General features: G+C 39.0%; 1 protein-coding gene across 9 annotated transcripts in view; it reads right to left on the bottom strand.

Moving 5' to 3' along the window:
* Positions 1 to 23,827, bottom strand: part of LOC127647278 (RNA binding protein fox-1 homolog 1) — a 425,943-nt gene that overhangs the window by 13,504 nt on the left and 388,612 nt on the right. For 8 of the 9 annotated variants that reach the window (XM_052131433.1, XM_052131435.1, XM_052131432.1 and 5 more), the window contains 2 exons: positions 23,511 to 23,550; positions 11,557 to 11,621 (listed from right to left, as the gene is read on the bottom strand). In XM_052131433.1, the coding sequence (XP_051987393.1) occupies positions 11,557 to 11,621; positions 23,511 to 23,550 (105 nt within the window). The remainder of the gene's footprint in view (positions 1 to 11,556; positions 11,622 to 23,510; positions 23,551 to 23,827) is intronic. The other variant, XM_052131437.1, reaches the window with a different exon arrangement.

Raw genomic sequence — 23,827 nt, 5'->3', positions numbered from 1 at the left:
TTGGATATGACCATTCATACACATTGCAGACTTGTTAAAATGAAAACAAAATAAACAGAAACATGCACTTCATGAAAATGCTAAAAGCACTTCAGAACACTCATATGAGCAGTACTAAACTGTTATACATAAAACATAACATTTTGTTACTCTGTAACATTGTGTTCAAACTCCCATTTCTATATACTGTATCTCTCCTGATTTATTTATAATTCAACAATAATCTTATGTGGCTTATTAATTTGATTGAGTTTCTTCTCCTCATATGAGTTGTCAGTGGTCAGAGGGCACTTCCAGGCAAAGTGCAGACACCTGATCAACATAACTACAGAATATATAAGCGGCATGATTAGCTTATATACTGAATAGATGGCCCTCAATACTTCTTAAAGTCCCATAAAATCACTTAGCAAGAGCAGTTTTCTTTCTTGGGTTGATGTATTTACTTTTAAAACAGGAAGTTTGGGTGGGACATATTGAGGGGTTTACCTATTTATCCAGTTTATAGATGCAGCAGACACAGCAAGAGTAGTATGGTAGTCTGTTATTTCAAACTTTATAATAATTTGCTACTTGCTAATTGGTGGTAGGTGGTTTAAGTTGGAAGGACATTCTCATTCTAGAGATCATTTAATTGTGCACAAATATGTGCAGTGCAACTTTAGCATACTGTATAAGTGGACACAAAGCTAACATACATGTACTAAAATCCACACAACTAAAATGTAAAGTTGCCTTAGCTTCCTGCACAGCTGCTACCCTCGGCCCTGGGGGTCTTCTACTCGGTCCAGGGAGCACCAGAATCATGCATGACGCCACAAGGTTATAGCCCACCTCAGCCTTGCCTGAACGAGCTTCAAGGGGCCAGAGGTCAGCTGGAGCTAGAATACAGACAGAGTTGGAGGGTTGTAGGAAGGGAGGCTACTGTGTTCTCTTGACCCATCTGGCCCCAATCCGCAGCTGTTCAGATGGGACTGACAGAGCTCTGAGCTCTGAGAGGTGACTTCAGATTGAAGGAGCCTTGACCCTGAGTCTACCTCCCAGCGGCACCTCCAGATGTGAGGCTGACCCTGGGCATCTCTGACAAAGAATGAGTGAAGCTCTGAGAGAGAGCAGTCAGGGCCACCAAATCCTCTAATGCCAAGCGCTCACTACAGGACTGAAGCTTGTCTCTCTGTGCACATTTCAAGACACACAGTTTCTTGTTTTCTTGCACACTATAAGGGGCAATTCATGGTTTCTTTATTTTAGAATTGTTTTCTATGTAAACGTGCTAGATTTCCTCAAGCCATTGCAGCATGATGTGGCACGTCAATGGACACATCTGGTGTACACAGGGTGGTTCACACTGCCCCAACGAAGACAAACAAAGCCCAACATTTCAAACATTCTAAAGTTGGCTATTGGATTTAGTATTGTATTATTTATTTAAAACTGTCATAAACTGTCCAACATGGTTAAATGTGCTGTAAGTGATTTTATCTGTTCTGGTACTTCCACGAGACTGAGTCGTTGAAGTAGACACGCAACCTCTTTCCAAAAACCTGCCCTCCAAAGATACAGTTGTACCATTGAGGATCAGATGACTTCAATGCTTTCTATCTGCCAATCATTTTACGTGTTCTCAGAGTGTAGGAGTTGTAGTGAATTATTCAGGTTTAATGCTATAATTCATATTCCCTGTCAAAAAGCTACACTTTGATGATGCACTGATTTAGCGTTTTGGGAACAACTTTAGGTGTAACCAGCTGTGAATATGTGTGCAACACGTCAATTAAATTAACCAGAATTTATAGCCTCTGCTGGTGACATCATTGGATGCACCTGTAGCAGGGCTATACATAGATGCAGTCTTGTGGAAGTTCCAGAATGGCTAAAATTGCTATAACTGATCCTGCTCAGAGCAAGATTCGAACCAGTGTCAGCCGGCATGGTGGGTGCCCATGGAGGCAGGCACGCTAATGAGAAGGCTACAGCCTATAGCTTCTAGTATCAGTTGCTACCTCACCTTTTGAGGCAAGTGAAGTGAGGTTTACACAAACCGCACAGCTATCATATACCAGCTGGCTCCTGTTACACTCACCCCCCTAAACCACACTCCCATCTGGGCCACACCACCACAGTAACCGGTCCTGCTCGACCTGCACTAGCGGGATTTGAACTAGTGTCAGCCGGCATGGGGTGGGCATGCTAACAAGGAGGCTAAAGGCTACAGCCTCTAACGTCAGTCGCTATTGCACCTTTTGAGGCCAGGGGAGTGAGGTTTACACATACCTCACAGCTATCATGTACCAGCTGGCTCTCTTTACAGTACATTTAACACACTGATCCAACAAAACCCAACAACTGTTGGAAGTAGGTGTTGGTTGGAATTTGTAGGGGCAATGTATATAAACCTTTAAAAAACTAATCGCGGACTAGGTGTGCCAATTACAAGATCATTTTCCTCCCTGACAGCTCTAGAAAAGCAGGGTGTCAGAGTAGGGCAACTCATTAAGATAAAGCTTTGGTGTATTGATAACCGCCACCAAGAAAGAGATGAACTGAACTCAAAACGCTTGCTGGATTACTGGAGATCAGATGCGATATCATTCATGTGAAGTGATAACATCTAACAACACTGAGAGGTTATTTTAATGGAGGCAGAATGAATAATTAAACTCCAACGGTCTAAAAATATAACTCATTGAGAAATTAATAATTAATTTTTATAAGTGAAGAGAGATTTTAAGACATTTACATTACAAATTAATATTTAAATTGTTCAAATCCCCCAAAAATATGACTTCTCAATAACTATCATTTATAATCTCGATTTGAAAAGACTAGTCTAAGGCAAAGTAATTTTGCCGTAATTTGCACTGGGGTCCTGATTTGTAGGTTTGGTTTTGGTTTCAATATCCCAAAGCTACTATTATTCTCTAAATGTGTCTACTGGTAAACAAATGTATTCAAATGTTATTGAGAGGCCTGTTCATTTACTAAATCATTCAGCAGGTTTTTGCAGAAACCCAAACAACATTAACTAAACTTTCAGAATTGAATTGGTTAGAGCATTGGCATTAACTCTGCCCATTGGCAAAGCAATGACCATGTCTACATTTAACAAAAATACATTGTTTAATTCAAACTAAACCAAAGGCAATTGTAAGGGGGTTTACAGGATATAATAAAGAAGAAACTAAGGTCTGTATATTAGAACATTAGCTGTAATATCTTTGTCAGCTTGTGTGCTTGTTGTTCTGAATGCATTTTATTTTCTTCCATAATTGACTTATAAGTGGATGTGCCAAAACACAACTAGCATTTGTAGAATGTGGTCTCTCAATAAATAAACAGGCATGTCTATTGCCTTATGAACTTCTCTGTTGCCTTTCTAAATTTAATTCACTTAATACTTTTATGCAATTCACTAAATTTAATTTAAATAAAGAAAATCATATTACCACTATACCATAAATTATTTCTCATAACAAAACCCACACAACATGAAAAAGGGTCCTTGGAAACAATAACACAGTTTCATGAGATTGTCTGACTCTAAATCTCAAAGGACAGCATACTGTTTTTTATCCAGAGAGGTCCCTGAATTTAAGGAGGACATGTACAGTTGAACTGATAATAAAACTGTAGTCACTCTAAAATATGTAGCTCACAGTTTGTAGACATCAGAAAGTGTGCTTCTAGAGCAAGACCTTGATGTGAATCATTCACATTCACGGCTAATGATCTGTCTTTACTGTGAAACTTACATTTACAGATGCACATGCACTCTGATTACATCAACATGATGATCACCACTCACAACAAGTTGGGTGTGTTACACAGCACACAACTTATCAAGAGGCTTGCAGGGAAACTGTTGACAGATCATGACAGCGCTGCTAAGATGACATGATAATCAAGTGTTGCTTCATCTAGTTTGGGCTGCACAAAATCAGTTGTTACATTTTGGATGACAGCATTATGATCATTATTTGCCATTAACAGTCATAAGCAGATAGATTTTACAAGGATTTACAATCATATCAAGGCTGTGAAAATGCTTTATTCTTGATTGCATGCCATCTGCAATAAGCTTACACTCACAATTGACAAGAGAGGCAGAAAAAAAGAAAATGAAACGAAATCAGCCAAGACAATTTCCTCTGGTCGCTCTGCCAAACAGACTTTTGTCTCATCTCTGAGGAACTGTCAGGTCTATCCCAATTTATTCCACAGGAACAGTTGCTCCAGTGGCGTATGGAAAATCTTTTTTTGGAACATTATGAGGGTGGGTACAAGATTAAAGTATTTTAATTTTTTAGCGAACTATGCCTTTAAAGGAATAGTTCACCTAAAAATTTAAATTCTCTCATCATTTACTCACCCTCATGCCATCCCAGATGTGTATGACTTTCTTTCTTTCTTTCTTTCTTTCTTTCTTTCTTTCTTTCTTTCTTTCTTTCTTTCTTTCTTTCTTTCTTTCTTTCTTTCTTTCTTTCTTTCCATATGACTCCAGTGTTTAAATCCATATCTTCTGAAGCAATATGATAAGTGTGGATAAGAAACAGATCAAACATTGTTTTAGAAATTCCTCTCCCTTCCCAGTAATGCGTGATATGCATGAAGAAAGAATGTGAATCACAAAAACCCAAGAAGAAGACTGTGAAAGTGAAAGTGGAGACTGACTGAGCAAGGAGGAAAATTTATAGTAAAAATGACTTATAATATAATAATATAACAATATTGATCGGTTTCTCACCCACACCTATCATATTGCTTCTGAAGACACTGATATAACCACTGGAGTCATATGGATTACTTTTCTGCTGACTTACAGGTGAAACTCGAAAAATTAGAATATCGTGCAAAAGTTCATTAATTTCAGTAATTCAACTTAAAAGGTGAAACTAATATATTATATAGACTCATTACAAGCAAAGTAAGATATTTCAAGCCTTTATTTGATATAATTTTGATGATTATGGCTTACAGCTTATGAAAACCCCAAATTCAGAATCTCAGAAAATTAGAATATTGTGAAAAGGTTCAGTATTGTAGGCTCAAAGTGTCACACTCTAATCAGCTAAACACCTGCAAAGGGTTCCTGAGCCTTTAAATGGTCTCTCAGTCTGGTTCAGTTGAATTCACATTCATGGGGAAGACTGCTGACCTGACAGTTGTGCAGAAAACCATCATTGACACCCTCCACAAGGAGGGAAAGCCTCAAAAGGTAATTGCAAAAGAAGTTGGATGTTCTCAAAGTGCTGTATCAAAGCACATTAATAGAAAGTTAAGTGGAAGGGAAAAGTGTGGAAGAAAAAGGTGCACAAGCAGCAGGGATGACAGTAGCCTGGAGAGGATTGTCAGGAAAAGGCCATTCAAATGTGTGGGGGAGCTTCACAAGGAGTGGACTGAGGCTGGAGTTACTGCACCAAGAGCCACCACACACAGACGGGTCCTGGACATGGGCTTCAAATTTCAAACGCCTTACCTGGGCTAAAGAAAAAAAGAACTGGTCTGTTGCTCAGTGGTCCAAAGTCCTCTTTTCTGATGAGAGCAAATTTTGCATCTCATTTGAAAACCAAGGTCCCAGAGTCTGGAGGAAGAATGGAGAGGCATACAATCCAAGATGCTTGAAGTCCAGTGTGAAGTTTCCACAGTCTGTGTTGGTTTGGGGAGCCATGTCATCGGCTGGTGTTGGTCCACTGTGCTTTATTAAGTCCAGAGTCAACGCAGCCGTCTACCGGGACATTTTAGAGCACTTCATGCTTCCATCAGCAGACAAGCTTTATGGAGATGCTGACTTCATTTTCCAGCAGGACTTGGCACCTGCCCACACTGCCAAAAGTACCAAAACCTGGTTCAATGACCATGGTATTACTGTGCTTGATTGGCCAACAAACTCGCCTGACCTGAACCCCATAGAGAATCTATGGGGCATTGCTAAGAGAAAGATGAGAGACATGAGACCAAACAATGCAGAAGAGCTGAAGGCCGCTATTGAAGCATCTTGGTCTTCCATAACACCTCAGCAGTGCCACAGGCTGATAGCATCCATGCCACGCCGCATTGAGGCAGTAATTAATGCAAAAGGGGCCCAAACCAAGTACTGAGTACATATGCATGATTATACTTTTCAGAGGGCCGACATTTCTGTATTTAAAATCCTTTTTTTTTATTGATTTCATGTAATATTCTAATTTTCTGAGATTCTGAATTTGGGGTTTTCACAAGCTGTAAGCCATAATCATCAAAATTATATCAAATAAAGGCTTGAAATATCTTACTTTGCTTGTAATGAGTCTATATAATATATTAGTTTCACCTTTTAAGTTGAATTACTGAAATTAATGAACTTTTGCACGATATTCAAATTTTTTGAGTTTCACCTGTATGTGATTTTTAGAGCTTCAAAATGCTGGCACCCATTCACTTGCATTTTATGGATCAAAACAGCTGAGAAATTCTTCTAAAAATCTTCATTTGAGTTCAGCAGATGAAAGAGAGTCATGCACATCTGGGATGGCATGAAGGTGAGTAAATGATGAGAGAATTTACATTTTTAGGTGAACTATTCCTTTAAAATTACTTTACTTCTCTCATTGTATATTTTCTGTGCATGTTTCTACATTTCTATAATCTAGAAAGTATCTAAATCTAAATCTGGTGAGCTGCTGAAAGTCTACAGCTGGAGATTAAAATTTTTAACAAATTCTAGAATGTTTTTAACAACTTTCCTTCATCACAAGAAAACAATTGGACTGGCAAAGCTTCCAACAGTGTCTTTACAATTATCGTGCATCTTGAAAATTCAGTCTGCTGTGCGCGTAAATCAACAATGGGAATTTAAGCATGTGATAGGCCTAATATTTTCCCCGCAATTATACTATTTGTGTAAATACATCAGTGCTGACTGTGTGACTTTAGTCTGTGTAAACACAGTTTATTTGCCGCTTTGTAGCAGCTTCTATGAAGAGTAAAAACCTCTCTATATAGGCAAATTTAACCAAACTATAATTGGCTGAAAACACTTTGAGGAGGGGCTGCGGGGGTGTTTCGTACACTAGTACGAAACACTAGATGCGCTTCACCATTACATTTGCAGTGACATCTCATTTGATTTAATTTGCCAATTACTGCACTGGGCACCATGATATTCCCCATCACCACTGAAGAGGGGAATTAGGCTAATAAATTAGGCTGACCTTTTTTGCATGCCTGCCTCTGCCTATGAGAAAGGGAGAGATTTTGACCTCAGAGGAGTAAGGGTGAGAGAGAACAAGGCCGCCTCGGTGGGGGAGCTGGGCGTTAAAATTGTCAAAAAATGACAATTGTGTCATCAGTTACACACCCTCATGTCGTTCCAAAGCCATACAACTCTCTTTCTACCACGAAACACAAACATTTTGAAGAATGAACTACGTGTTTCACTACGTAGTTACAAAGAATCGGAACTGGAGCTTTTGAGTTTCAAAAAGGGTGTAAAAGCACCATTAAAAAGTAGACCATGTGACTTGAGTGAGGTCTTCTGATGCCATACAATACCTCGCTGGGAGGAACAGAACAAATGTTAGTTTTTATTCACTGATAATTCTCCCCAGCACAGAGCAGTGAACCACTGCGACCGAATCATTTTGTTAGTGAGTTGAACTGGAGAACCGGATCAGGCAGATTCATGAATGAGTCATTCAAACTGGTTTTGTAAACCATATCAAAGATTTGACTCTAAAATTTGAAATTGAAAACAATTTGTTCACAAACTTTCACAAAGTAGAGCTAGGACAGATTTTAAGGTTTTCATTGAATGGGGCCTGGGTAGCTCAGCGAGTATTGTCACTGCCTACCACCCCTGGAGTCGCGAGTTTGAATCTAGTGAATCCAGCCAGGTCTCCTAAGCAAACAAATTGGCCTAGTTGCTAGGGAGGGTAGAGTCACTTGGTGTAACCTCCTCGTGGTCGTGATTAGTGGTTATTGCTCTCAATGGGGCACGTGGTAATTTGTGCGTGGATCACTGAGATTAGCATGAGCATCCACATGCTGGGAGTCTTCATGATGTCATGCACAATGAGCCACGTCATAAGATGTGCGGATGAACTGTCTCAGAAGCGGAGGTAACTGAGATTTGTCCTCTGCCACCTGGATTGAGGGAGTAACTGCGCCACCACTAGGACCTACTAAGTAGTGGGAATTGGGCATTCCAAATTTGGGGGAAAAACCTTTTTCATTGAATAATGACTTGATGAACAATTATAATGAAGAATTTCTTTCTGTTCCTCACATACAGATATAGACACATATATAGACATACTGTATATTTATTAGGCATTTTCCCAATGCAGGAAATACAGCCTGTTTTAGGTACTTTTTGGAACTACTACTTGTTGTAGCTTTTGCAAATGAGGAACTATAGTTCCTCTTAGCCATTTAGAGGAACTTTAGAGGGATGTTTCCTTCATGGAACTCGAGCTGCATATGATCACTATGGTCATACATTCATGTCATGTGAACAGTAGCTGCCAACTGTCTTAGCCCATGTGGCAAGCATATAGCGGCAAACAAGCGAACTAAAGCATCTGAATAAAAGGAATAATTAATTTACTCCTGTTCCAACAGAGAGAACCTGGGAAGCAGGAGTCAAACACTTGTCCAGTTCATAAAATCTGATAAATGTATGTGGAGATACAAATGACATTTGTACTGCCATACAAATGTCCTCCAAGGATGCACCTCTAGCCAAAACTCATGAGGATGCCATGCTCCTCGTAGAACAGGGTTGAATACCCAAAGGTGAACTGGGCATATTTAATTTAACCTTTCATGCTCCTCCAACTCAAATTGGGGAGGAGAGAAAGCCTGAAAATAATGGTCTGCGAGTGAAATGACATAGAAATAACCTTGTGCAAATAGCCAAAACAAGGTCTTTACACAACCTTTGAACACCCTGGCACAAAATCCATACACATGGGATTGACCGACAGGACATGCAAATCCCGACTCTCTTAAACGATGACCATGCCACAAGCAGTGCCATTTTGAGAGTCAAAAACGTATCAGTAACTGTTGTCAAGGGCTCAAACGGAGCACCTGAGATCACCTCTAAAACAACAGATAAATCCCATAAAGGAACACAGATGGGACGAAAAGGTCTAAGCCTGTGTACCCCACTCATAAAGCGAGAGACAAGAGAATTTTTACCAATAGAGACTCCATTTATAAGCGCATGTTCAGCCGCTATAGTGGCAACATACACTTTAAGCATTGCCGGGGCATCCCTGGCCCTGGTCCTGCAAAAATTCCAGCACTGTACCGATTTTCACTTCTTGCTGTACACCAAGAAGCAAAAATAAGCCACTTAAACATTCCTCGGTGATGGAGCTCTATCATTTAGAATGGTATTTACCACAGTAGAGGATAACCCATCATTCAAAAGAGCACCTCGTTGAGGGGCCACACCCATAACTTCCACAAGTCTGGTGGGGGGGTGCCAAAAGTCAGAGTGCCCCATGCTTGTGACAACATGTTCGCTCTGACTGGAATCTCCCAAGGCATCTTTTCCAGGAGAGGGACCAGTGTCAAAAACCATACTTTAGATGGCCGATACGGCGCGACTGACAGAAACCGTACCTGATCCTCCCGAACCCTCTGCAGACATGAGTGCAGCAGGCTGATCGGTGGAAACGTGTAAAACTTGCATTTTGTGAAAGTGCGTGGTTCCAATGCAAGTCCGAACAGAAGGATGCAAAATTGGTACGCTTTGCCAATTTTGTTCACTGAATGGGGGCTCAAACTTCCTTACACAGCAAGCCCGTCAGGCTCGTGTGTAGACCAATTTTTATTGTACACTGAGTTATATTACGTGTACCCCGGGACCCTTAGTCATGATGGCAGAGGCAAAACGCAAGCTAAAAATATTCAAGGGAAAAGTCCAAACGGGCCTTCCTTAATGCAATGCGCTTGGTTGGACTACAAAACAATTTTGTGCAGATCCAACAGCTGTCTGAAAAAGCGACATCCATGCCACCATTGTAAAATCAAGCAGAGATAGCAGTGCGTATCTCTTCTCTCACCACAATGCCCGTGTGATCCACGGAACGGGTGAAACATTTTTTGTTAAAATACCTTGCATCTCCTGATAGAATCCCGAGAGAATAATGGCACAGATGAAGCACTCCGCTAACTGGTTCACCATCAATCTGTTTGAAATATTCTCTTTTTCCAGCCCCCTTGTTCTGCGGCCGGGCTCACCCATCCATTCATGATCCCTTCTACCGCAAGCAGTGCTTCGAACAGAGAGGGGAGAGAGAGAGAGAGGCCGAGGCTGCTCCTCCATTGTCTTAATCATGTGCATTCTCCCAGAACGATAAACACAAACACGGGCTTAGACAATTCATACACTTAAGAACAGAAAATCTGACTCGATGGCATGAAAGCGAGCACCTTTATAGAGGTGCTGATGTAGCTCCATAGGGGCTTAAGCGCCATCAGCCAATAAATTGGCAAGATTGTATAAGCCAGTAGTTCCCAATACTGTACTGGAGGCCCCCAACACTGCATATTTTGTATATATCCCTTTTCTGACTCACCCAGTACAGGTCTTGGAGTCTCCACTAACGAGCTGATGAGTGGAATCAGGTTTGTTTGATTAGGGAAATATCCAAAATGTATAGTGTAGGGGGGCCTCCAGGAACAGGGTTGTGAACCACTGGTTTAAGGGCTTCAGACCATGTGACACATGGACGGTGTCCCATAGCGATCATACGCAGCTCGAGTTCCACGAAAGGGAGCTAAACCTTAAATGAGGAATGTGTGCATGTTACAGCGTGGTTAACTTGCATCAAGACATCAGTGGGTGAGTAGTTCATTACAGTATGCAGAGTCATAAAAGCCTTTATTGTAAAAGATTGTGTTTATAAATAGGATTATAGTGCATTTTCAACATATTTTTCTGCTAGTTAAAATAAGCTGAGTGCCTCATCTCTCCTCTCACCACAGCTTCAGGGATGCAGCACCACACACACAGTGTAAATAAAGACTGTAACCTGAAAACACAGTTTGTGTAAAACAGGATGAACAAAAGTGTTGCTCCAATCCTGGCCTCTTATATCACTGTTGTTGATTTTGTTGTTGCAATTGAATCGCACATACAAACATCATCAATTGAAAAATGGTCAACACTAGATGAAGTCAATATGGGGGATATTTTTAAGTGTGCGAATACAAGAGAAAAAAGTATTATTGGGTGTGCAGTTCACACATTCTTAAGAATTCTCATCTAGAAAGTTACTAAGGAAAAAGTACCAGGACTGTATGTGGGAAAGGGGCTAATACAATTGGTCTAGTTTTATGACACTTCAATGGTGCTTTTGCCTCCTTTTTGAAGCTTGAACTGAATTAAAAAATGTTTTAAGCTCCAGTCCTTTAGAGTTCTGTGGAAGAAAAAAGTCACATGGGTTTGGAACAACATGAGGGTGAGTAAATTATTTTCGGGTGAAGTATTCCTTTAAGGACCCCGCTGGAGGGCCTGGTAATGTGGTGTTATCAGTAGTGTGCAGGCAGTGGAGTGTGTCTTACCTGTCACTGTATGCAGCGGCAGTAGCAGTAGCAGGCTGAGCGTATCGGTAGGCAGCATACCCACCCTAGAAACACAACACACACACACACACTCGCTCACATGGGCTGCTTCATGCTCACATCAGCTGTTCAACAACAGCTGTTTGGACTTAGATGTTTGTGAGAAATAATACTGCAAGGGTGTTTTGGTTTTGTATTATGTGATGTGAAGTGATAGAGATCAATGTTCCCTCTAATTTTTGATTAGGCGGACACCTTAGCAGAAACATATTATATAATTACAAATGAATGTGGATAATAAATCATAGATTTTTTTTTTTTATAGTTATACTGATTTATAATTAAATTATATATAATAACAATCATCATAATTTTTTATTATAATCATAATATATTGTCAAAATAATAATAAACAACCTTATCTAGAGGTCATATATTACTGTTATTTTTTACTGTTATGTCTTGTTTTCTTGAAAAATAATTTTTTTCCATCTGAAAGGAAGCAACTTTACAAGTATATGTCTGCACATGCACGTAGCTTAGAGGGAACATTGATAAAGACTACACAGCTGAAATTTCATGGAGATGATGAGGCATGGAGTGTTTTTGAAGAGAGAGTCGGCAGCACGCGATGAGATGCAACAACTGTCCCTTTTCATTGCATTAATTTGTGCTGAGTTCACGGTATCAACGCTAGCTGATTCACTGTGCGACCAGCGCTCTCATAGCATGCTCCAAAAGAAGAAAAACACATGTCATAATCATAGTTATTAAATATGCATAATCTAATTACAAAGCAGCAGCCTTATGTGGGTGCATTGTGTGACTCAACCTACTTTCTTATTCGTCTCATGCATCCATCTGAGGATTAATTATGTATCGCTGTCATACAACGCTACTTCTTTCTGCCAACAACAAAAAAAGAGCTAATTTCAACATGTGGAATGCTATAACATCAGATGTTCAGTTAGGCGTACAGCCCAAACAAACACATCTAGTCAAAAGCGCATATGCTGCAATGTGTTGATTTGCAAACTGGGAGAGTGCTGGGGTTCCATGTTCAATGAACCACAGTGCGAGAGGTAGCTGTCTACCTAAAATATTCCCAAATTCCTCTTAGTGCTTAGCTGTGAATGCTTAATGATAAAGCCATTTGCCAACCTCTGCTTTTTCTTTCTTGTCTCTATTGCTCGCTCTCTCTTTCTCTAGGGCTAGCTTAGTCTCCTGACCTTGTTGGTCTCCAAATCAGGCCTTCAGGCTGGAGTAATTACCCAACCTCACCCTCTACACACGCACATACACTAGGAATGGGCAATACCACCAATTTCCTTTCCATTCCGATACCAAGCACTATTTATGCCAATATTGCCAATACTGACACCTATATTCAGTGGAAATTATTGGTGATTTCTGTGGATAAAATTGGGAAATATTGCCATTTAACTTGAAAAACCCCTTATCAACATTAAATAGGCATAATATGCATATTATCAGACTCCTTGTTTGTTCTCCATTTACAAACAGCAATTATACTGTTAGTTAGTTAGTTAGTTATCCCTTGTGCTGTGTTGAACTAATTTGCTGTTCCTGGTCAAAAATTACAGGCCTATTAAAAATTGCTTATACATCTCTCCTTATACTATATTATCACTATATATTGGATTAGATCTTTTTGTCAACTTTTTTTTTTTCCAATTAGCACAGGTTTTGTATTTCTTTTTGGAGCTTATTGATCGTAGGCCTCATCGACCTGAGCTTATGAATCTCCTTTTTTTTTTGTGAAAAAAGCATTTTTTGTGAATAATTTTTGCAATATTAAATAAAATATGAAAACAATCTGTACTATTTATGACACAAGTGTGCTTTAATGTTTACCCAGGAAGTTTGTTTTTAAATGCTTTTATTGTGTACAAAATGGTACAAAGTCACACACGACCAGCCATTGAAAATGAATGGGGGAGATAAAAAATAGGAGAAAATTTGAGTGTTCAGGACCATGTTCACAAATGTGCATGTGTGCTTGCAAACCTAAAGGCATCGGACCTGTGCATGTGCACATACACTCACATACATTAACACACACATGCACACAAACTTGTTTTTATATCATTGAAGGACTCTCCATAGACCTCCATGCATTTTATGGATTTTATACAGATTTAACGATAATTTCTATATCCTAACCCTAACACTACCCCTAAACCTAACCCTCACAGAAACCTTTTTGTATTTTTACATAAAAAAACAAATGTAGTTTAGTATGTTTAATAAGCCATTCCACAAGGTAGGTAATCTCAGTTTTTACTATCCTTGTGGGGACACTGTGTCCCCACAATGTAGTATAAACATGAAAGCACAAGCGCACGCACACGCACACACACACACATGAACACTCACATTTTGAAATGATTTTATTTTCTGAAAAGGGGCACAAAGTAAAACTTGTGTTGGTCCCTGTCAAATCTGATCACTGTGACAAAGAAATCTGGGCTAAGCCTATTTACACATTAACACTTTCATATAAAGAACATTTCATGGAACATAAATACCATCACTGTTCTTATTTCTGTTAAATTTTTCTAATCAACAACAAATCAAATCAACAAACACATGGTGTTTTTGTGTCATCATATAGTCCTCAGACAATAGCATTTTATAATTGTGTGCTCTGCATTTGAAACACACAATGCTTGCTGAAAGAAAGATCATCAAAGAAAGATTCTATTGGAGATGGGTCACTGTGGGGCAAAGACAGTGTGTGTGTGTGTGTGTATGTGCACATGCACAGATCTGAGGCCTTTATGTTTGCAAGCACACATACACATATGTGAACATGAACATGTAAGAAAGCATGTAAGACTCACAGTTTGTGCATGTATGTGAGTATGTGTGTTCATGTGTGTAAGTGTGCATGTGTGTGTATGTGCACTTGCACAGATCCGAGGCCTTTATATTTGCAAGCACACATGCACATATGTGAACATGAACATCTAAGAAAACATGTAATACTCAAAGAGTTTTGCGAGTACATGAGCAGTGGACATTCGGGGCTGACCTCTGTGGATATACTGTAGGGCCATCCTTTGATGAAATATCAGGATACAATACACTTTATAATAAAAACCTGAATACATCTATGATGAGTCATTTATATAGTAAACTAAAAAAGTCTCACTAACATTTGACTCAGATACGCTCGAAGTTCAGAAATAGCATTTTATTTTAAATCTACACTTTTAAATGCGATTTATAAAAACACTATTTTGTCCCTTTCGGCTTTATGTAGTTTGACACACATTGTGTACGTCTGTATGCAGTTCTCATTGATTCGTCGGGTGCTTAAGTTAATTTACCAGAAAGATGATGAAAAATAATAGCTAGATTGCCTAAAGTTTACAATGTTTATTGCATCATGTCTTAATAAAGAGTTTTGCTAAACACGCAAATGTCCTGGCTCTTGACTTTAAAGTTATCAAATTCCACGAATACATCTGTATACATTACATGAATCATTCATTTATATACAGTATATTACCCTAACTTTGAAATGTAATGTTAAAATAATAAAATGTAAGATGTTTTCATATCAACTTGATACCCAAGCACTGGTAATTGTGATGTCACTACAAAAAAGATTATCAAAACATTCTGGGCTTTACGGAAAACATTCGTGGCTCCGGTAGCCCAGCCCTGGAGCTGCCTATGTTTGTGTGTGTGTGGTAATTTTGGATGGATGAATGGATGTTTGATGCAGTTCAGGGTATGATAATGTTAATCTCTGTGGAAAAAGAAAGCATGAAATACTCAAGAGTTTGTACGCGTACGTGAGTGTGTGTGTTTGTATGTGTGTGTGTGTGTGCGTGTGTGAGTGTTTAAGTGCATATGTGTGTGTATGTGCACGTGCACAGGTCCAAGGCGTTTATTCTTGCAAGCACACATGCACATATGTGAACATGAACATAATGAACATGCTCCTGAACACAAAATGTTTCTCTTATTTTTTATCTCCCCCATTCAATTTCAATGGCTGGTCATTTTTGACTGTGATATCCTCAAGTGTGACTTTGTGCCATTTTATACAAATAAAAGCATTTCAAAACAAACTTCCTGGGTAAACATTTAAGCCCTCAAGTGTGATAAATAGTATAGAATGTTTTCACATTTATTAAATATTGCCAAAATTATCCACAAATAATGCTTTTTTCACTTAAAAACCTGGTGCAAAAGCTCAGATCAATGAGGCCTATGATAAAAAAGTTCCAAAAAGAAATACAAAACCTGTGCTAATTGAAAGAAAAGAAGTTAGCAAAAAGATCTAATCCAATATTTTATGATACTATAGCATAATGAGAGATTTATAAGCAATTTTTATAGGCCGGCCATTTTTATAAAATACATTTTTGGGAAGTTGTGAGCAAAGTTTTAGTACAATAGGATAACATTAAGTACCATTTTAGGCAAAAGAAAATGTTCTTCTGGTCAAAATTACCAGAACACCACATGAGGTTTAAGGACCTCTAATCTAATTGGACAATCAACATTCCAAGAGTGCACATATTGATGCTGCATTCACATCCTATTGGAATTACTGTAATTACCAGATTTCTGTACTGTTACTGTAATTACGAGAGCTGCTCACGTCCTCGGGCTGAGAAAATATTAGTTTCAATGGCAACGCTCATTATGGCAAAACGGGTCCTTTTGTGGCTTTATTGTTGATGACTGTTACGTTCTGTAATGTCTGCATTTTTTTATGTGCTGTCCGTGTTCTTACTCTCTGTCTGTGTTTGTGGGTGTGTCTTCTACTCTGAGTGTCTGCAGGTGCCGCTGATTTGCAGATTGGCCGTTTCTGATTGTGTGCCTATAAAAGCTCTGTGATGCCTTTCAGATGCGAACTGTTGTGACGTCAGGCCGGTCACACTCCTCCATGCTCCTCTCTAGCCGCCAGACCAGTCCATCATGTATGTTACATATGTTACATTGAGTGTTTTCTGCGCTATAGCAGTTAGATTTGTAGGGGTGACCTGCCCTGTTTATTTGATATTGTTCACTCTGTTTCTGTTAATGAAGTCAGGTTAGTTTAATTGTATTTTTATTTCATTCTTTAAGGTTAGTTATTTTCTCCTTATCTTTATAGGTTGTTTTGTTTATTATTTTGGGCCAGGGGTCACCCTGAATCCCAAATACCTGCTGCATTACATCTTTACTGTATAAACACCCCTGCATGCCCTCTGTGCCAAAAAAGAGGGTCCCTGGAGCACATATTAAGCTGCTGCCCTAAAGCCCTGGGAGAGGGACATTATCAGTTGCGCCACGATCAGGTGCTAAGGGTCATTGCAGAAGCCATCAGCACAGGGATCTCCCTCAGCAGGCACCAGCAGCCAGCACAGCGCTCAATTGCATTTGTCAAGGCTGGAGAGAAACCACCACAGAGCAAGAACCTAGCAGGGGGACTTCTGGCAACAGCCCTGGGAAGGCAGCTCAAATTCCCTGAAACCATCGCCACGACTACACTTAGGCCTGACATGGTCCTCCTTTCAGAATTATCAAGGCAAGTGGTCCTACTGGAATTGACTGTGCCCTGGGCAGACCGAATGGAAGAGGCGTTTGCACGGAAGAGGGCCAAGTATGAGGAATTGGCTGGTGAATGCCGTAGCAGAGGATGGAAGACCCGCTGCCTCCCTATCGAGGTTGGCTGCCGAGGGTTGACTGGCCAGTCGCTCTACAGGGCCCTCAAGCTCCTGGGAATAAGGGGACTGCACAACAAGAAAGCCATCAGGAACATCACAGATGCCGCTGAGAAGGCATCTAGATGGCTGTGGATCAAAAGGGGTGATCCATGGATCACACATGCTACCTAGTCACAAGTCGGGGACTGATCACCCCTGGCTGGGTCGCCTGGGCGAGGGTGTATGATGTTGAAAGACCCGAAACACCCGATGACTCCAGGTTACATCACTGATGATGTGTCTAGGCACCTGCGACCTACTTCCAATAAAAACTAATATTGGAACTATGATCTTGTTGTCTTGGGTTTTTGGACTGAAGGTTGTGTGGGGAGCACACCTCCCTTTACTTTGTTGTGTCCTACCCCTAGGGGACGTAACAATGACACACATATTTAATCACTACTTTAATTTATTAATTTCACTCAATATGGCCTTGCCAAATGTTATCAATCAAGAAAGCACTCCAGGTAACACTGGATAAATAAAAATAATAATCAAAATATAAAACCGATGTTTAACCACCTTTAACTTTTGGGGTGTCCAAGGTGTTAAAAATAAGAAATCTTTTAAAAATCTAGATTAAAACACTAATATATATATAAACTTTAAAAATGTCATGTTGTGTGACTATAAAATAAAAAGTATTATAATACTTTCTTTAGGTAAAAATATTTGTTTATACAGTATATTTGAGTCAGAAACATCAAGAAGTTGGCTCATGGTTAAACAACATGAAAAAAAGTTTTCTTTTAATTATTTTTAACTTCACACTCAGTCTCATGGTCTTAAGGTGTCTGCTGTTTTATGTTTTTTATTTAAAGGTCAGCATTAACAACAAAACAGCTACTTACATGTTTGTTACACCACATCACTTTGATTTAGTGGACAAAAAAATTAAAAAAATCGAATATATTTTGGAACAATTAAAAAAAACACTTTACGAAATAAAAATAAAACTTTATTCTGCACTATTCATGCCAACATACTGTTTCTGGACACCACATTTTTTACTTAAAGTCTCAGGAAAAATTATAATATGACTTCAAACTCAGAAACTGAAAATATGCTCATCATATTAAAGGTGTATTCTAGTAACGTTTGTGTGAATTGCATTTTTTATGTATTATTAATTTAATAGATCTGGACAATAAGTCTTTACACATGGCCATAATATGCACCTGTTCCCCTCTGTTACTGTATTTTTATTATTAATTTTGTGAAAAGAAGCTCTCTCGATCGTTCGCTCACTAACACACACATGCATTTATTCTACTCCAATGATCGAAATCTAAAATAATGCTTAAACAGTGGCGCAAAATTTCGACACAAAAGCGATTTATGGCAAAATCTTGAAAATTGCTAAAGTTAAAAATATGTACATGTTGTAACTGTACGCTTGCCATAGCAGTATCTTAACTGCTGTTCTCTTCTTTTTAAAGAAAGACAAAATATTTCCTTGTTCTGTTCTCTTGGCCATTTTTGAAAGTCCTTTTGAAAACTTTTGAACTCAACCCATTGCTAAACTTCGACACACCTGTTTGCCGGAGCTTTCAGAAAGCTGATGCCTTTTTGCAGTAGACAGAGATCCTGCTCGCTCATGGTTGCCAGATTGCAAAACTAAACTGGTACATTGGCAGAAAAATTCCAAACTGTGTGAAGATCTGTTTGGGGGATTTCACCTCTTGAAATCTGGCAACACCAAACTCTAAATATGATTGGCTAGTCGCCGTTATTTAAAGTCTCTTATTTATCAAAAATAGAGAATTAAATATTTTACTTGCATGATTATTTCTAAGTAATACTTAACACTATTAATCTGAAGGAGATGGTATGGGGGATGGTGGTTTTACAAGGAGGATGGTTTTGGTATTTCTTGCAACAAAGGAGATGGCATCCCTCACACCCCCCACTGAAGCCCTGAACATGATCAATCATTTAATAAATTCTCTAGATTGAAGTGATATTTAAATGCTACAAACACATCAGCCTATTATAAAAATCACAATGATGCTTTTTTCCTGTAGAAAAAGTTCCTATCCTACACAACTATTTGTGAAAAAAAATTCTTCAAAGTCCTCCATAATTTAATTTGAATGCAAAATAAATAATAATCTAATTAATATTGAACAATAAACAATATTTCAAGATGAATCCGCCTATCCCTACCACACACATAATTGCATTTGCTTCCCACAACTTTCATCATGTCTCTCCACCCTCCTACTGCCTCTCCGCCCACCTCTGTCCTTTCACTCCCTCCATAATGACTCACTGAGTAATTCAATGCTCCAGTCGCGTGGCCGGGCCTTTAACAATCCGTTTCATGTACTTGCACAACAGTAAGTGTGTGTGTGTGTGTGTGTGTGTGTGTGTGGGGGGGGGGGTAATCTGACATATGCCTGTGATACATCGGGGGCCGTATTTAAAGCCAGTGTGACGAGCCAAGGAGCTGTAGGATCGAACGGGGCCCCTTTTTCACCAGTGCTGTCATCTCTGACAGACTGCGTGCCGTGGGCATCTACATGTCTCTGAAGCTCCATTAGGCTTGGTCAACTAACCTTGGGGAAACTGACAGGGTGTGCATGTGCGGCGAGAGCAGTGGTCAGGACTTTAATGTGGAGATGCATGTCTGGGACATCAAGGGGCCACAATTTATCATTATGACTCATGAAGAGGGATAGATAGGGCTACACTGACTCCTGACTGCTCCTATCTGTCTGTAGTTTGCATGGACATACAGAGCCTATCATGGTTATTGATGCACATGGTATGTCTCATACTTTTGCTAGAGTGTGTGTTTGCCTGCCGCAACCACTTGATAGCCTGGGCTACATGAAAGAATTCCAGTGAAGGATATACTGCAAAATGAGGGCCTCAATGCAATTTACTTTTGCTAGTAAAACTACGATTTCATTACAATTTGACAAGGAATCAGTTTCCTTGACTCTAAAAATTCACATTCTGCAGGGGAGAATGTTTTTATGTGAACAGCAGCAGTGCTCATTGCATCATAACATTAATAAGACGAACAAACTATCAATGTACGAATCAAACTCACTTAGACTGCCAACAATTTATTTTCGATGCATAATGTTTTTATTATATCATGTATGTGGTTACATACGATTTGTATAGAACAATGAAATTGCTAACAGAAACTTTTATTTCTTGTCTGCACTTCACTACGTTATCTCAAAGGAGACGGATGACGTAAACTCCACTGACACAGTCTGCTCTCCTATTGGTTGACGCTCCCAAAAGTCGCTCCTCATTTGCATCAAGTTAAACTTTCTCAACTTTGTTGTGTTGCTCTCCATGCCCACATCTAGTCACCAGAGGTCGCTGTCACTCGTGTCACCAGCTGTCTTTGACAATGAATGAGATGAGGTTGCTTTGTCGCTGGAAGTCACTGCATGTGTGTGTGCTGCTTCAGTCTCTATTCACTTTCATTGCAAGGAAAAAAGATGCAATGCAATGGTGATTGAGGCTAACATTCAGCCGAAAATCTCTTTTTGTGTTTCATGAAAGTAAGTCACATGTGAGTAAATGATAACAAAATGTTTAATTTTGGGTGAACTGTCCCTTTAAATTTAGCTCTGGCTTTGAATCGAAAGTTTTTAATATAAAGGTTTCCAACTATCATTGGTGTTTGATGGATTTATTTGTTATGGTGTGGCTTCAGCAATGGCCATTTCTGACTTTTCTAGAAATGAAAAGTCAGTCATATGAGGCAAGTGTAAAGCACTTCATATTACAGATTAACTGGAGAGATATTATACACCCTGGGTCATTGCCGTTTATATTAGACAGATCTTCCTGCCTTATTGCACCCCTGCATGTGGTACATACTCCATTTCTCTTCGTTTTATGCATTCATCTCTGCGTCATGGTGCACATTTGTCTTTTATTCACTAGCATAGCATCATTTTCCAGAACTTATTCAACATTCAGTAAATTTACCAGAGCACTCAACAAATTAAGATTTGTAATAAACAAATACAGTTCTTGGATAGTTTCTAATGAATATTAGATAATCTTATTGCAGCAGAACAATCAATCGCAGACACTGTGGCTCTCCGCTAATGATGAGGGTACAGAGGAAGCATTAGAGCAGCCTTCCCACTATTTCCATGCACATTTGTCCCCTGTACAATTTGTTTCATCCCAGAGGAGGGCGAATTGGGGGAGATGCATCAGGCAGTGTCAGGCTCAATGAGACATGGCCTTGAGGAGAACAAGCCCTAGGTCCGTATGAGCTTGATCACCTCAGCACAAAGTGTGATACTGCGGTTAAATGCAGAAGCCTGTACATTCAATCCTGGCTGCATTCTGATCATGGGTACATACTGTAAAGGCCCACACCAAATATTTGCCTAAACATTGCAAACAAGATTTCTGAAGAATACAAACAGCCATCAGTCATTGGACCCAAAACTATACACACCCACTGCCTTTTGCATGTTTAATTAATTTATTAAATAATTTATGTAATTGCAGGAGTTTTAAAGAAATGTTGTTCCAAGAAATTAAGAGGTTACATTTGATTTCGATTTTCAGTTACCAATAAGAGTGTAATATTCATTAGTTTGGCCCGTCCTGAAGAATAGCAGCACAAATTACAGTGGTATATGGAAATTGGCCAGTCATTAAAAAAGTCTTATGGTACTAAACAAGTCTTAAAGGGACAGTAACAATAAAAACTAATAAAAAAACTAACAGTCTGTTTAATTTGAAAGGTCAGAAAAAGGGTGGTAAATGTCAAGTCAAACTAAATTACAACTTCTGTAAAAACAAGCTACAAAATATACTGACATATTAACTGTTAAATTTTATTACAAATTGAAATTAGCAATAAGAGTTTAGTTTTCTCAGCTTATTCTCAGATTCATGTAAAATAATTACCAAAATGACACTCAGCTATTGTGTCGTCATTTTCAGGATTCGTACTCCGGTCTTTGCATCGCAAATTCGAGTATTTATCAATTACAATACCCTCAAACAAGCTTCTAAATGTAGTTGTTTATGTAATGTAAACGTTAATATGTATAAAGTACATGTAAGTTAAAAGTCATGTGCTATAGTAAAAGTGTGTAGATATCATAAGACAGCATTGTGCAAGGAACAGGGAGAAAAGTAAGAGTTTATGAACTGATAATCTGCTGTGATTTGTGTGAAAGGTAAAAGTCATAGTTATATTAGTGACTAAAGTTAATTTCACCAGAAACAGAATTGGCCCCTTATTTTGTATTGTTTATATTCCAATGAGTGGTTTCCATGCTTCAAACACACACGTCTGAATCCAAGCCTGTTAATATGGCGGTAGTGTCTCCTAATGGATAATATGAAACTTCAGAGAGTGAGAAGCTTTTTACACAACACAATTCACGTAGTGAGATTTTGAATTATTTGGGGTTTTGGCTGATGAGACTGGGAAAACCCATCTGCTGTGAATGCCTACAGAGATTTCAATTCAAAGGGGGAAACACCAGAAACCTTAGTACACCCCTTAGGACACATCCCACTGCTTCTGCAGAACACACGGGTTAGTGCCACTTTATTTACCCTAACTGCTTTATCTTAACATTTACAGATTTACCGTTTCTCTGAAAAATCTAACGTTGCACTCGTTTAATATTTTTTCCAATTACAAATGCATGGTGTCAGTAACTTCAGTAAGTTTGCACTTATGATTAGATCACGTCCCTGAGCTGTGTGATCAAAATGGTGTGTGTGCAATCTACATTTGCATTGCTTTTTACCAGGAGACCGGGTCTGAAGCGGTTATAATAATGAAACAGCTGCTCAAAACAGTCTTTTCGATGTTACAATATATTTATTTTTATGTTACCAACATTCAAATAATCACAGAAATAATAGAATAAAAGTTTAAAGATGTTGTCAAACTGTATTACAAACTGTATTAAGAATTAACACACTATCGTGTGGTATTGTGATCCTACTTGGTATTGTGATACTTTAGCTGGTAAAGTATCATAAGGTATAATTATGGTATCGTGACAACCCTGCTGCTGGCACACTCTTGTGCTCAAGGAACAATGTTTTTGATTCATGTGTGAAGGTACCTTGAAGTAATTATTTAAGATAGTATTCAATAATGCTAACAATAAAAATAACAATGAATCTGCTGATTGGTTTAAAGTCGGAGGCATGAATGGGGTGGGGGGCATGTTCATGAACATTCAAGGATGGCATGCAAATACTTACATAAATATCTGCACTATAAAATCCGTCCTGGTAAACAACACTGGAAAGATGCAAATGCACGCACGCGCACACACACACACACACACATACAGACACACACAAACCAAACATCAATATTAGTGCATGTTCCCATGCAAGCAATACCAACCCCATATCTAGCCAGGGTTAGTGGAACAGAATAAGAGATACACAAACAGTGAATAAGAGTGACAAAGGGTCTCTACAAGCACTCATCACTTCAGAAGCACTTTAGAAGGAGACTGTGGAGTGACAGGGGCCACAGAGAGCTGAAGAATTCTTGAAACTACCTTACATTA

This window comes from Xyrauchen texanus, chromosome 8 (genome assembly GCF_025860055.1).
Source record: "Xyrauchen texanus isolate HMW12.3.18 chromosome 8, RBS_HiC_50CHRs, whole genome shotgun sequence".
NCBI lineage: Eukaryota > Metazoa > Chordata > Actinopteri > Cypriniformes > Catostomidae > Xyrauchen > Xyrauchen texanus.
Note: the sequence above shows the minus strand (reverse complement) of the source record. Positions and strands in the feature narration are given on the sequence as shown.